Source organism: Plectropomus leopardus, chromosome 3 (genome assembly GCF_026936395.1).
Source record: "Plectropomus leopardus strain MGB_pleo_1.0 chromosome 3, ASM2693639v1, whole genome shotgun sequence".
Classification (NCBI taxonomy): domain Eukaryota; kingdom Metazoa; phylum Chordata; class Actinopteri; order Perciformes; family Serranidae; genus Plectropomus; species Plectropomus leopardus.
The window spans coordinates 12,025,391-12,041,223 of record NC_142178.1 but is presented as its reverse complement, the minus strand read 5'-3'; the positions used below and the strand labels follow the sequence as shown (position 1 = coordinate 12,041,223).

Genomic DNA, 15,833 nt, shown 5'->3' with positions numbered 1-15,833 from the left:
AGGACTAGAGAACAGGACTAATTAAAGAAATACTTCACCTCCCAAATGGTCATTTGTACGAGTTGTGTGAGAGTTTGTAGATGGTTTGATATAGTTCTGACATTTGTTACGTAAGTTCAAGAAGAATATTCCCCGTTTTTACATTCTTCGTTCAACAAAAGCCTGTGAGAAAAAACAAAGTTTTCTTCATGAACTTGACGTAACACAGGTAATTTATCAATATGCAAATGGGCATTTGGGGGGTTAAGTATTCATTTAAATATGGAAAAATACACAATATAAATAATACAGGAAAGTAAATGTGAAAAGCACAAGTGTTGGATTTTGGCAGAACAAACTATTAACACGGGGTCATGGCTTTTACAATAATGCTTTACTTTATGGGTCTGTGATTTCCCAAAAGTTTCTTGCACAGAACTTTGTAATTTGGTACTAACTATAGAGACAATCTTTAATTAGCAGGCCTGCAAAAAATTAATTCAAATTAACTTTGTGCATAACCTAGAGGGTGGACAGCAGATCAGCTGAACATGCAAAAAACCTGCCTAACAGGCAAGCACAAAATTCAACTTTTATGAGGAATAAAGTACAGATAGATAACGTAAGATTTAGTTTACAGTGGAGGATATTTTCTTATCAAATCACAAATTGGTGAGATTAAGCAGGAGCCTTATCAGATATTTTAGAAAGAGTTTATAATGATCCAGCACCTGGCAAGAAGGTGTATCTAAAGGCTACAAAACAACTGATTAACCGTCTATCACCGTTCAACTACTGTAATGTCTTCATCCCTTTGAAAGTCAAACTAAACCTGTCGCTACTCTTCATACCTGAACATCTTGGTTTTCTGGCATCCAGGAAATATTATCATTGTTACAACACACCTCTGGAAACCAAGTTTCTAAATGTCTAAACTCTCTGTTTAGTGTGTGTGGAGGAATGCATCTCGGTCTCCCTCTGTGTCTCCCTCTCAGTTTCCCTGTCCTAGGTCTGCAGGTGAAAGGGCAGACGCAGTGCTATGAGGTGTGACCCAAAGGCAGTCAAGCGCATCAGAGTGTCACAACATCAGTCACAACTCTCTCCTCTTCTTCACCATCTGAGTCTCAGCATCACTGAACGCCCTTTCCTTCTGTCTCTATGCTCATTTTCTTTCACCTCTAAAAACAGCCATCATTCTTCTCTATGATGGAGGTTTTTTAATATCATATGCAGGCACAGTTTACCTGACTCACACAGCTGTTTGATTTTTGTTAAAATAAAATAGATAAAAACTAAAACCAAACGTCATGAAGCATTTCATAGTATTCCTGACAGACATACACATTTATATAACTGCTACCACAGCCTTTATGGGACTGAGAAAAAGGGACCAAGAAATTAATGATTGGCTGTAAAGCTGCTGCAGGTGGATGTTATTTTCATTATTCCTCTAACAAAAGTCGTTTATCTCAGCATAGGAAACTAAAAGCTCCTCTTGCTCCTCACTGGGAGGACAGCAGAAAACATCCAACATGAAATATGTATGAGTTTTACTTTTGCCCACTTATATCGCAATCTTTATGTATCTAAGTTGACAAGATTTTTCTGCAGCGGATATTTTTGACTGGACTGAGCTAGAGCATCAGGTTTTCAGATGGCAAATTTGCAAAAGTTCGAGCAACAAAAGCTTTTAGACTAAGAGGCTCCTTATTGACAGATAAACTGTCATAACACAGTAAAACAGCAAGGCATAAAACAGGTGATCACCCTAACTACTCCATGAAGAGAAGACCTTTCAGCTATAGCAATCCTATAGAAAGATACATAGGATCTACCCATAGGAAATCTATTATTGCAGCATGCATACTAATCAGTACATCATATAATGTTAGCCATATTGATTGAGGCAACTTCAATAGATCAACATGGAGAAATTCTTAACTGCATTGTGATGGAAAAACACCAAAAATGAAATAGAATTTAAATGACAACAGACCTAGAAAAACAAATGCGAAGTCAAGTATACTGTATACACACAGGCTTTCTAACACAGTCTCTCACATTTATTTGTGACAGCCCACCACAATCAAAAAATGTTTCACCCATGTATTGATTTAATATATTTGGAGCTGGATCATTCATTCGGGGCGCTATTGGAATATATATTCTGTTTGGTTATGATTTGCACCACACTCTCGGGGAGCAGAGCACACTCTGGGCACAGATAGAGCAGCAGAGTGTTAATTGTTAATTACACTGAGTCTAAATGTTTGCATTTACTTGCCTCTGCAGCAGCTTCTTCTATCATCCATTGATCAGCTTTGAAAGGACTAACAGATCAATTATCAACCCAAAGACTGCTGAGGAAAAAAAGAACTCATGGAAAGTTCCACCTGCACTGCCTTCACTGACCAGCAAAAATGTCCGAATTCAGAGAGGAGACACAGAATGATTAAAAAAAGGGACATAACCAGACACAAGATAAAAAAACAAGTTTGCTGACCCCCTTTTTGTTAAAGTTCTACATCTATTTTTAGAGGCCCAAAAATCTACTTTTTCTTCACACAGACAGGGGCCTGAAAATAAATTGTCTTCTTTTGTGTCCCCCTGTGTACATACTCTGTTCTGCTGTTCTGCCCTTTGTTGCTGCCATTGTGTTAATGTCTTAACCTCACAGAAGAACAGCAAAGGTAGCCCTCTCTCTCTTCTCTCTCTCACACACACACACACACACACACACACACACACACACACACACACACGCACACGCACACACACACACACAAAGAGAGAGAGTCCTCTTGAGAGGGATCTGATTTCTCAGCTTCTCCTCTTCCCTTGCCTTTCCTAAACTCTGCAGAATAAAGGAATCAATTCCTCCTTATCAGTCCGGTCACATCACATTTCCTTATCTATGCAGAGGCTGTAAACTAAAAAGGATTGAAAGGCCCCAATCAGCAACAAAGGCATAGAGCAGGGACACTGCAGTGGGGTGGGAGGAGAGCAGTTTTAGTATGCGACTCCCCTCATCAGACAGATTGATAATGGCAAAACGACGCAGTGAGAGAAAGCAAATATCAGGGACGCAGATAAACCACACAGTGCTTGTGATGATTTTTATGGTTATGTTGCAGAGGTAGATGAGAGCAGGGGAGAGGAGTGTGGTTGAGTTTCTCTCTGTGGGTAGAGGCAGTGGATTATGACTAACTCATTACAGTCATGCAGATCTCTGCTTCATTACTGGCCTCTGGTCACAGGCTGACCAGGGACTGTGTACACATTTTCAAAGTGTCCTCAGAAGGATGCAAAGATGAGTAAGCTGCTATAGGGATGAGTGGAGCTGCTCTGTCATAATTAATGTATTTCTGCGTCCAGCATTCTTCTAAAACCTGAGGATTAAAAAGTACAATCACTAGAGGGCACATCAGGGCCAAATCCTCTCTGAGCAACACTGCAACATCTTTCTTAAGGCTGATTTATAGTTGCAGGCTACACGCCGTAGCCTATGCAGGTGTTTGACACGGTTGTGAATATTTACACTTGTGCGTCCGCCGTGATGAGATGCTTCTGTATTTCAAACACTGGAGACAGAAACTTACCTGCAGCTTGCATACACCCGCTTACCTTTGACTCTGCTCATCGCTTTCTACAATGCGAGAAGCATAACAGTAACAAATAACATGAGCCTTCGGCTTGACTACATTATCAAACAGCTTTGTGTTAGAAATGTTAGATAAACCTTGTTCCTGTTTACAAGCTTATTTCACTGAGAATATAGCTTAAAAAAAACACCCCATGGATATTTTAACAAGATAAAAAACCTATTTGCTCATTCATAATATTGCTTTGGGGGGGGGTCTTTACGAACCTGCATTTGTTTTTTGCCACTTGCCACTTGGAGGACGTGGAAACAAGTTGTGAAAACAATTTTGAAGTATTGTGACTTTTTAAATTGATATGGTGATTTTTTTTTTTTGTTTTTGTTAGCAAATGGTTGCTGCTCATTTACATATCAAGCATTAAGGGAGAAACATGATTCATTTGGATTTACTAAAAAATATCTGTAAAGTGGAGGGCAGCCGCAGATTCAGGTGATAATTTTCACACCGTCAGATTGTTTTCACACTTTCACATTTTATATGCTTCCATCATGATGGTCTAAGTGCATGTAAGGTAACGAGAGGCTCTGTCCTCATGCCGACCTCGTATCATCCCACTAAAGGCAGCACCCGGCGAATCTCCATCCTGCTGTGACACACATCCTGACTGCAGCTCTCTTCAAACGGCACACTCTAACAACTGCAGCGCTCCTCCACCTCAATGACAGCAGGTGGTGACAGTTAAACAGCAGTGTGTGTGTGCGTTGTTAAAGCATGAAGCAGTATAAACACTGTGAAAACTCATTCAGCTGCCTGGAAGTGCCTGAGGACATAGCAACATGGATAAATACAAAAATTTGTGCATGCACATACACACACTTGCAATGTCTCTCTCTGTCTCACACACACACACACACACACACACACACACACACACACACACACACACACCAAGGAGCACCTCAGGTGTGACTACACTTATACACTGACATTTTCAATGACTTTTTCTATTGGCCTCAGTTTTCCCCTGCTGAGACTTTATTTCCAGCGTGTCACCTTTGTTAACCAAGTCTGAGTTCTGACACTGAAATATCTTTAAGAATATTCATCAGGTGAACATTAAATAGCAATCAAATGACTCACACTGGCTGCATTTGCCAAATTTGCATAGCGAAAATAGTTGGTGACAGCATGCCACAGATGCCTTTAACTGCCACAGGACCAGTCAAACTCGTGTTCATGCTTCCATAGCCCCATTACACTAACTCACAAAAGGAGTCTTATTAACTTTAACAGCTCTTACTCTTATAAAATGTTTGCTGTAAAAATCGCCACCGAAGCACGTCCCCATTGCCCCAGAATGGGATGAAAATTACTATTTTTTTCCCCAATGTGGAGTTAGACAGACAGCAATGGAAACACCTCAACACAGATCCAGAGTGTCTCAATTGGGTTGTAATGATGGCTACAGGCGCTGATGGACACTTCCTGAGCCACGCCTGAACCATCATCAGCTAACAACAGCTTAAACATGGGAAATACTTAGCGGTTTGCCACTGGAAAAAAAATACCTAAACTGAGCAAAAATTAAGTTGTAGTTCAACTTCAGACAGTATATTTACACTAAGCAGTAATTATATGAAGTGGTAACAACCACATCAAACAAGTCGAATCCTGGAAATGGTTGCTTTTGGGTCAGAGTCACGATGGGAAGATTTGTCAATAGCATAGAGTTGGCTCTTAAAATCCACGAGTGGTTTTCTTTTTAGATTAGAGTAAGATTTAAATGTGAGAATAAACAGAAATTCTGTACATCGGTTAATTACAAACTGAGGCAGCCATAGAGAACGGTAAGCCATCTGCTCAGATTCTTTCCTGCCTGTTTATAATCACATGAAATAACAAATCAAAACTCTAACAGCAAAAGTAAAAATGTCATTTTTTGGTATTCTCTAAAGGTTTACTTCAGCAATTCAGTATTGTACTCTTGTAACATTTAGTGACTAAAAATCATGATCAATTATGATCATAATCGAAGCAGCAGAAACAGATCTCTAGTATGAGCCAAGCAATATAAGTGTTGGACCCCCAATAATTTCCATGATGCAAAAAAGATAGTAACACCCTCTAAACCGTCTCTGTCTGCTAAACAATGCCAAGCAGCAACTTCAAGGGCTGGAAAAGAAGCCAACGCAGAGGAGCCAAAAACTGCAGTTCCTTAAACGGCCACTTGAGGCTGGATACAAAAGCAAGTAAATCCCCACAGACCCCCATACAGCCTGTACAAATTATGGTTTGGTCCCTACAGCTAATTTCAACAAATATGACAACTGTAAAACTGTAACTGTAAAATCAAAATTTAAACTCACCCGTTCTAAATGTATAGAGCGCCCCAGAGATTACGTGTTCTGTAGGCCAACCTGGAAGCCTATGTTGTCCTAGTTACCTCGTCAAATAGCCAAAATTATTTTTCCATTGGATTTTTTGGACACTTATAAATTTTGCTCAGCAGGATAATCTTCATATGAACACTACTTTTAAGATTTTTGAGGCTTAAACTCAATTACAAGAAGTAAAAAGCTTATGTTAGGCTACAAACAAACTACACCACAGTTGCGGCACCACCACTTCGAGGCTGTAAAGCCGTAATGGGTGTGGTTCAGTGATGAGGTTCTGTAGTATCATTTAGCCACTTGTTAGCTACTGCCGTTTTTAAGACCCATAAAAGTAGGGGGTATTTACTGATGTATGTTATGTTTTATGTATTAACCCATTCAAAACATCCATTGACTTTTAGACCAGGGAACCAGGTGTGCTGAAATGCTAATTCATTTCCAGGTTTAAGACTCATTACTGGAGTTCTTTATTGCTGTTTACATAAGTAAATAATAGTTATACATAATCAAAGGTGTGGCTGCTTTGAGTGCCCTCCATGGAAAACTAGATACCAGGCCTACTATGTTGGTAAGGAAATGTAAGCATGGCATTGCTCCTGATTTACAGAGTATATTCATAGCTGTAGCTTTCACTTTTTCAGTTCAGTTCATGAAACATTTTCGTTGTCTAGCATTTGGTTGCACCGAAAGACCCTCTGAGGAGTCAGATGTTCACTTTCCCTAGCAAGTACATTTTGGTTTATTGGTTTCAAGCCTATTTTTGTTGCCAAAAATTTGCATTAGCATTATCACCGTTAACCACGCTAGCAGCTAGAGTTAGTGTTAGCTCCCCCTCTCATCCAAAAATGGTTACTACTGCCGAAACGCCACAACCGAGCCGTCAAAACGGTAGTCCACAAACCAATGGATGTCACAGTAGTTATTGTTTTATACAGTCTATGATTAAAGCCTGAGGCTTTTTATCACCATGAAAAATTTTGACAGGTGAACTGATCTCCATGTGTAAAACCATTGGAGTGCCAATTTAAGCATCATGACCGAACCAACTTTTAGATAACTTTTTGAACGAACGACTCAAAAAGTTATCATTCTCTTATGGCTTGAGCCACCACGGTAGTTGTCAAGTTTTTTTTGTGCCACTTAATAGTGTAACATGACCTGGATTCTTTTACTTTATTTGGTAGGATCTGTGATTATTCAAAGAGCCGTATTCTTGTTGATAGAATAATTGTCTTCACATCCACACGAGCCATGAAACAGCAAGGAGCTCCAACACAGTACGTACCATTTTAAATCAGCCGCGATATCTGCTAAGAGAGCATGTGGATTGTTGTCATAAAAGAAAGAACAAAAGACTGAGAGAGGAATAAAGACAGAAGAAATGAGCAGCACAAAGAAGTTGTAGAGGGGATATGTGTTGCCTCTGGTAAATATTTGTAATTTGTATCAAGCAGATGAGTCCGAGCACGAGCAGAAGATGAACATGTTGCTTTCATCTAATTAATACTGTGCGACAGACAGCTTCAGATGCCTGAGCAGCGAGGGAGACCGCCTGGGAGGAATTACTGTGCCATTTTTACTAGCACATGGGCACGTGCAGATACTCACTAACAAACACTCAGACAAACACACTCTCTCTACATTGAACTCCCACAGCAGTGCAGCCATCCTTCATCTGTCCTCCACCCCTGGCAGTGCCCACAGCTGCTACACAGCCAAGGATCCAATAATGAGTCTGTCCACTTTTGTTAGCATCTGCAGACAAGAGACTTCCAGCCATACACCATGATACACAAGATACACAACAACAAATAGACATGCTGATTAGCAAGTGTTAAGGCCAAACATGTTATCATAAAACACACTTTCTGTGGTCATGTGCAGCTCAGATTGGTTGTGTCCCAGCTGTTCGCTAAAGGGTTTCTCCAAACAGCAAATCACACTGTGACTTAGCAAATGGTTTACATGAGGTCCTGGTCTGAAAGATTTTCAGCACCCAAAGACAAAGAGCATTGTTTATTTTTTAACGCCTTTCCAAACTGAAAAACACTAAAGTCAAAGTGTGAAGAATGAATTAAACAGTGTGTCTGTCTGCTATAAAGTAAGCTGCTAACGAGATGCATTTATATTTACACTTTGTGGGATGATGAAGTGTTGTGGCATAATTCACATATTTTTACATACTTTCTATTTAATATTATCTTAGAATTTCTCTGCGCTTATTAAAGAGCAGCTGTAAGGGGTCCCAATGTCCCCCTGGTGATCAAGAAAGTATGTCCAATTCAAATATTAACATTAGCAGGTCTGGCTAATAGCTCACTAGTTACTGTAGTAACATTGTGTTAATGCCATGGCCAAGACTTAGCATATCATCAGCTAATCTGCGCTGTTATGCTGAAAGTTCTCATGCACCGTTGAAACGTTTTCAATGAAAAGTAATGCACTGAAAATCATGTATATCCCTGGGAATTATGAGCCTGTAAATGGGGTATTTCCCATGTTTTTGGGAAGGCTGCAATCTTGTGAAGAAAGTGCTGACGGGACTAAGACTCCGTACACATGCCACAAAACTACTGCTTTCTGTGCAGACATGCAAAAGGCCCTAAGAGGTGACTCCATCAAGACACGCAAGCGTTCCAGAGCGCCTATTTTTCAGAGTGTGATTGCTGTGCCCTGAGGTTAACAGAGTTATACTATTGGAATGCAGCACTGCATGTCATGTGAAGAGAACAACCAATCACAGATATCTTTCCCCAACTCCTTAAATATCTGTTTCTGATAAATATGGAGGAGAAGTTGATCATTTTACTACAGGGATACCCTGAGAATTACTTCTGTCCCACGGACGATATTTTAGGCCTCATACACATTTAAAAAACAACACCTGAAAGATGATCAGCTCTGGTAAGAAGGCTATGATACAGTGGTGATAATGGTAGGCTTGGGCAGTATCATAGATTTACAGTATACCAGGATATTTAGAAATCCTGATGGTGTGATTTTAAGAACCATGAGTGCTGCACATCGATACAGTCATATATCATAAATTAGTAAAACTGGAAACAATTACTGAAAGGTATTAAAAAAAATAGATATTACCCAAGCCTTGTTAATGGTCATTGACAGCCTCAAGAGCAACCAGTGCTGGCCAAGAGAAGGCACAGGTGACAGTGCCTGACCTCAAGTTTTCCACACCACTGAAACCCTTCTAAAGAAAGAAGGGTTCCCATAAGGTGGGAGGCTGGAGCGGTGGATGGGTCACAAAATGCAGAACTTTCCCCCAGGAGACAGGTGATCATTGAACTTTGAGTGAGCTTTGCATTAATTTAAGGCCCATTGTCAACACACTTCTTTTCCTCAACTTAACAACAGTAACTTTAGATGCCGAAGTCTTCTGTGACTTTATGTTAATTACATAACTTTACGTACAGTACGTAACTTTACCTTAAACTTGTAACACTGTTAACAGGGGGCTAATTTGTAGAATATGCAACAAACTGTTGTATGTGCTGTTTAAAAGCCATATTTTGGACTGACATGTCCACTCTGTGGAGGCAGATGTAGCACAGGGTCGGTTGCTAGTATATCAGAGAGGGAAACATTGGCGGCTATCTTGTGCTCTTTTTTGGACTAAAAGAAGTAAAACATTGAAACGTGTAAAAAAAATCTAACAATAATGCTTAAATGCAACATAACTTTTGTGTTTGGGTTCATCCAAGTAAAGAATATAAGCAAATAGATTTACTAAAATACTAAGTACAATTCTGAGGTACTTCAGCTTTACCTGTGTAACTCCATTTCATTTTATACCTTATCTAAACTACTTTTCAGAATACAATATTGCACTGTTTGCTCCTTTACATTTATTTTTAACACAGTTGCTTTGCGTGTTAACATTTCCCACATCAATTTACTACATATGACGCATTTTTTAGATATTAAATGGCCCCGAAAATATACAAAATGCTCTATCTCAATGTTATAGAACATTAAAATGCTACTTAAATGCTTAAGTGTTAATGTGTTAAGCAATAATAAAAATCCAATGATATAACATTAAATGACAGTAACACTGAGGCACCAAGAGTAAGTATAATATTTTCTAAAGATACTGAAGACTTCATCCACCACTGTTTATTTCAATAGTTCTTATATGAAACACCAGAATTACATATATTTCTTTATCATAATGTACCTTAACACAAAAATCTGCCATTTTCCAGTTGTCAGTATAGCTTTTTCTAGTGGTAAATGTGTCATCATTAATGCTATGTAAAGTGCATGCGTGTGAAGAAAGATTTAGCAACAGTATCTAGGGGGTCAGGATCAACGATCAATTCAAATCCTGCTTAATGGAGATGAATTTCCAGAGAGAAAGCGACTGATAAATGCCACTATATTGTCCTGAAAACCAACTGTTTTGTTTAAATCTGCAAGGAAATTTTGCATGCTGGCTGTAAGATTACTGTTTAGTTTCAGCTCTCCCAAAATGTTGCATGACATCAGTGACACACTGCAGACCAGCTCTCTCTGGATGGAGCTTTTGCCCGGTGCTGTTTAGGAAACAGTTTGTGTTTTTGTTTTTTCTTCTGCATGCTTTATGTGGGTGATATTGTAGAGCTTCAGGTGTTAATGTGGGTAAAAGGTCAATCTACAGCATCCAAATCAGGACTTATTATGTCTGATGCACTTTTTTGGAACCCATCAGCACCATTCTAATAAAAGTTTTATCTCACTGTTAAGGTAGACTGCGTTGCTCAGACTGCTAAATTTGTAAAAGCAATCAGAGAGTAATAAGCAAAATTGTCTCTTATCTTAAACAGAATATACTGATGCTGTTGCTTGAGACAGATGAAGATGCACCTGGCAGAAAGCAGAGTGTGATCACACGCAGATGTGAAGTAATCATTCAAAGATGAGCAATCTGAACACTGGGAAAATCTAGCTCATTTAAGGCAAAAGGGCTTGCGTCTTATTTATTAACCCTTTGAATTCTGGGCAAATTGGCTTGATTTCTTTCAAAAATATGTGAAGAAGGCAATAAGCCACTAAAGAAGAACTGAGCCAGAAATGAGTTAAAGTATGAGAACTGGTTTGAAATTAGAATTATGCTGTAAGATAAAATTAGAATTATCAAAAGAAAGAAAGAAAGAAAGAAATCAAATCAATGTGCTCAGGGTATAGACGTTTAAGCGCAAGAAAAGTAATGTCGATCCATTTCAAATTGATTTCAAAGGGTTAAACCAGCTTTGCACAGTTTGACACACCATCTCTCCATCAGCCTCTTGCTACAGCGTGTATAATCAGGTAGACTTTCTGTTAAATCGTATTTTAACTGTTATGGCTTTTAATAAATATTCACATGTATGACCGGGTATAAAATGTCCAGACAGGTTTTCCTACACATTCATTTACTTGTGGTGTGCTGCCATTATCATAACGTCTGCAACAAATAATACATTTTCTATTTTTGGAGATGGACATTTTATTAGTAGTGCTGTTGAAATATATATATATATATATATATAATATATATATGTTTATACCAGGCAAACACCAGAACAGCAGGGGCATTGAAAATGACTTTAACCAATCATTGTGCTGGGTCTAAAGTTTACTTTCAATCACTCTGCAGCAGCTTCTCCTTCATCCATCGATCTCATCGGATCAACTCTGACTCCATCAGCAGATCAATTAACCAATGCCGCGACTCAAACTGTTGTTGATGAAAAGAACTTATGATGAATTTGCCTGTGCTGAGTTAACCGACCTGCAAAAATGCTCAAATAAAGAGAAGGGGCATAAAGTGACTTAAAAAAAAGAGTCACGCACGCTGGATAAAAAGTGGTCACATGGTTGTATGCCTCAACGCACCAGTCAAATTGCAATTTAAGTTATATTCATGTCTGTGAAAACTTGGTGGCTTCACCCACATCTCCGGCAGCACAGAGGATCTACACTAGCAGAGCAGTTTCAAGGTGGGCATCCATGGCCAAAAACATGTTTTATACAATCTCTGTGACCTTGACCTTTGACCACCAGATTCTAATCACTTCATTCTTAAGTGGAAGTTTGTGCCAAATTTGAGTATACTCCCTCAAGGCCGTCTTCAGATATCGCATTCAAGAAAATGAGACAGATGCAATGTCACAGAGACCTTGAGGAAAACAGAAAGCATCTCCAGACTGTAAGTGTTTGACCACACTCATACACAGTACGTAACAACGTACCATTTATATAAAAATATTAGAGGTTGCAGCTGTAACACAGCTGTGACAGATGGGATTAACCAACCATAGGATTATTTCTCATCCTGTGGAGTTCAATTAGGATTGTTGAGGAATAACTAGAGTGCATATCATAAACAAAATTTTGATTACTTGTCTACTGAAGCATAATTCAGGGCCATTTGGGAGAGATTAATGTCAAAGTTTTATTTAAGCAGTCTATTTGTAAAAGAGATTGTCTACCAACAAATTTCCTTTCAGTAGTAATGCTCATTCGTGTAGATGTAGATTTGGGAATTAAATCTATTTCTCTGTATTGTCTGAGATTAACTTGTCAAAAAGTGCATCTCGGAAATCACAAAAAAGCTCAGTTATGGTGTTTTCCACAGCACAATACCAGTGCGTCTCTATCTGCCCTCTTTTCTCCGTCTGTGCACCTCACACTGTGATGAAAGACTTTATTTTGTCTTGTTATCTGACACTGCAGTGATTTATGAACAATAAAAGACAGAGGGTGAGACTCAGAATAAAAGACGAGGGAAAACTCCAGTGAATAACTGAAATGATCGGGCTGTCCTGCTACAGTGCGGGATGAGTGAGTGAGTCTAATACTGCACTATATAATCATTATCACTCAGTGTAGATTATGGTGGTGATGCTTATGGATGCATCAAGATTGTATCAAATCAAATCAAGGCAAAAGGGGGATTTGTGCAAATGTGTGTGTTCATCGAAGACGTGTCGTTATCCATATGTGTGTCTGACCGCATGTGCACACATTTATTACATAACAGCTCTGCAGGCATATGGGTCAGAGGCAGTTGATCAGTATAATGATGGTGACAGGATGAAAACATGAACAGGATTTAAACTAGAGGAGGGAGAGTGTTGTTATTGCGGTCTTTAATGTGTGTTTACGTGTGATTGCGTGAGAGCTGGGTATGCGTGAGGATGCATTATGTGTTGGTCAGATAGGATTCAACAATGTTTTTAACATTGGTGATAAAATTATAATGCGATCTATGATGCGTGTGCTTCTTGATGTGACCGTGTGAGACGAAAACATATTTTTTGCCATTTTTTTTTAAATTCCATTTGTCAACAAATCCACTAAAAGAAATGACAAACTACCCCGTAAGTTAAACCCTCCTTTTCACTTTATTTATTTATTGTGGTCTGACTTTTTAAGCAAGTAGGGACTGAATATCTTGCTCCAGGACACTTGAGCATGTGAGGAGTAATGGAGAAATGAACCCGGCCTCCTTAGGTGGGCTGACTACCCACTAGTTTATTCTGCTGCCCAGCATCTGACGCAAATTAAGCTTTAAGCTCATCTTCCAAATGCAGAAGAAAAAAAAATTGCAGGGAATATTAAATCACAGTTTTCAAATAAAATTGATTCTCTTTAAATGAGTGCGAGCAGACTTCATGAAACGGTGAGTATGATTTAGGGGAATTTAGTGGCTTCTAGCAGTGAGAATTGTAGATTGAAACCATCTAAAAACATCTCCCTGTTAGGAATCCTTCACTGTTCATTTTTCAGGAGGCTTTCATTGGGAGCTGAATTATCAGCAGAAACATATGGACCCAGTGACTGAACTGGTAAAAGCACTGAATAAAGCAGTTTCATGTTACAAACCAATGTTTCTCCAACACTGTTCGGCATGTCAGAGACAGGCCATTATCGCAGCATGTGCTAAGTGTGTTCACCTTTTTTTCTGATAACTTAAGATCCAAACATTAAAGAAGTTTTTAACATAAGCCAAAATATCCACAGAGGTCTCTTCCTCTCCAAAACAAACAGACATGGTGATTTAAACTGGTAAAAACACCGAATAAGGTAATTTTAAAATCAAAACCAGTGTTTTTCAACAATGCTGGCCCGAGGCAGGAGGGCTGCTAACTACAGTGGCTAATGCGAAAACATGGCAATGTCCATAAACGAAGACTCGCTTCCTATGTACCTACAAAAGGCTCAGTCTCAGGTAACGAAAAAAGACAGCAATTCTTATTTTCAGGTAATTATACGCTAAAGAAAACACACGTAAATAATATTACATTTCTACCAATCCATTCCCCTAAATCCTACTAAATGGACATTTACAGTTTTTAGTTACATTAAACTTTTTTGTTTTGTTTTGGGCTAACTATTACAGCTGCTTGATATGAGGAAATGCAATATGCTATAACATTGCTGAATATTGTTTTATTGTCTATAGACCTCTCTATGAGCTGAGTCCTCAATAAAGTTTTGAATTGAATTCAATATTGCGATATTTCTTACAATGATTAACAGACATCTACGTGTATTCAGATCGTGACTCAGACTTGCACAGCAGCAGTGCTTGCGCCACGTCATCTCTTCTGTGTCAAAAATTTTGCCAAACGGCTGATGTGCAATTCTTTAGGCACCAGCTCCTCTCTGGCATACGGACTTGCCCTCGTCTTGTCACTCTTGCTTCCTTCAACCATTCAAAGTAGTGCGTCAGGGCTAGTTTAAAAAGACTTCACGTGCATGCGTGCAGATTCTGATAAATCATATGATTCCTAACAGCAAGGGCTCCACCTGATTGGCCAGAGACTTAACAGCATGGCTTGTATCAGACAAAATAGCTCTACAGATAGAATGCAATATAAGTTTTTACTATTTTCAAAATGCAATACTGCAGTCTTTCACAGTGTGTTGATTGCACAAGTTAATATTGTGATAAAAAGTAAAAAAAAACAAAACAAAAACACATTTTACAGCCCTACATAGTACTGTGTACATTTTCATGCTCTGCTGTGAGTCTCAACACGGTGTGTACTTGTGCCTCAGACTCACCGGTGATGACCAGAGTGTGTGTGACTCCCGCCTCGTTGAGCATTCGCTGGATGTGGTTGTTGTAGAGAGTGAGAGCGTGTCCTTTCCCACTCTGTGGGTTCACCAGCAGCATCATCCGGCTCGGACGAGACAACTCGCTCATCAGCACCCCTGCAGAGGACAGACAAGAGAAGGTCACCTCTCCGCAACACTGAAGCACACTATATAAATCACAGCTTGCTTATTGTATGACATTGCAGCCTAGAAGTCTGTTTGTTTATTTGGTTGTTTGTGAGAACATACACAGAAGTGAGAGCACAGTGAATGGAGAGACTCTCTTCACAGTGTTCAGCTTTGAAAACCTTCACTTCAAACTTATTTACTTACAGTCCTAGTTTTAGTCACACTTTTAGATTAATATATTAAGATATAAAACCGCACAGCTATGAAGGATTATTTTCCTTCTTCATCTCTTTCATCTCTTTTCATCAGCTGTACTTTTTCTGACATGTGCACTCTTGTAAAGAGCTTCAGTGTTGTTCAGAGCCCGGCGTGCCTCCATAACAGCTTTGTGACACTTCATAGTTTGTAGAGAGAAAAAAAAAAAAACAAACAAACTCTGACATTTATCAGTATAACAATCTGTGTCCAGTATTCTAAATTTGTCTGTTAAATGTTGTTGTGCATCTGAAATGGTAAGAGTCGTTGCTATGGAAGATATTCAAATTAACCTGCTCTGTGTTGCAGGAAAGGACTCCATTCGGGGTGAGCTGCAGGGGGGCTCATGTGTTTGTTTTACCACTCACACCGACACCGAACGGCTGCACTT

The 15,833-nt window shown here is 39.1% G+C and overlaps 1 protein-coding gene across 1 annotated transcript in view; it reads right to left on the bottom strand.

Moving 5' to 3' along the window:
• The window catches only part of LOC121942104 (sphingosine kinase 1-like), a 48,902-nt gene that overhangs the window by 14,010 nt on the left and 19,059 nt on the right, over positions 1-15,833 (bottom strand). Inside the window, exon 2 of the mRNA XM_042485205.2 lies at positions 15,026-15,175. Coding sequence (XP_042341139.2) covers positions 15,026-15,175 — 150 coding nt within the window. The remainder of the gene's footprint in view (positions 1-15,025; positions 15,176-15,833) is intronic.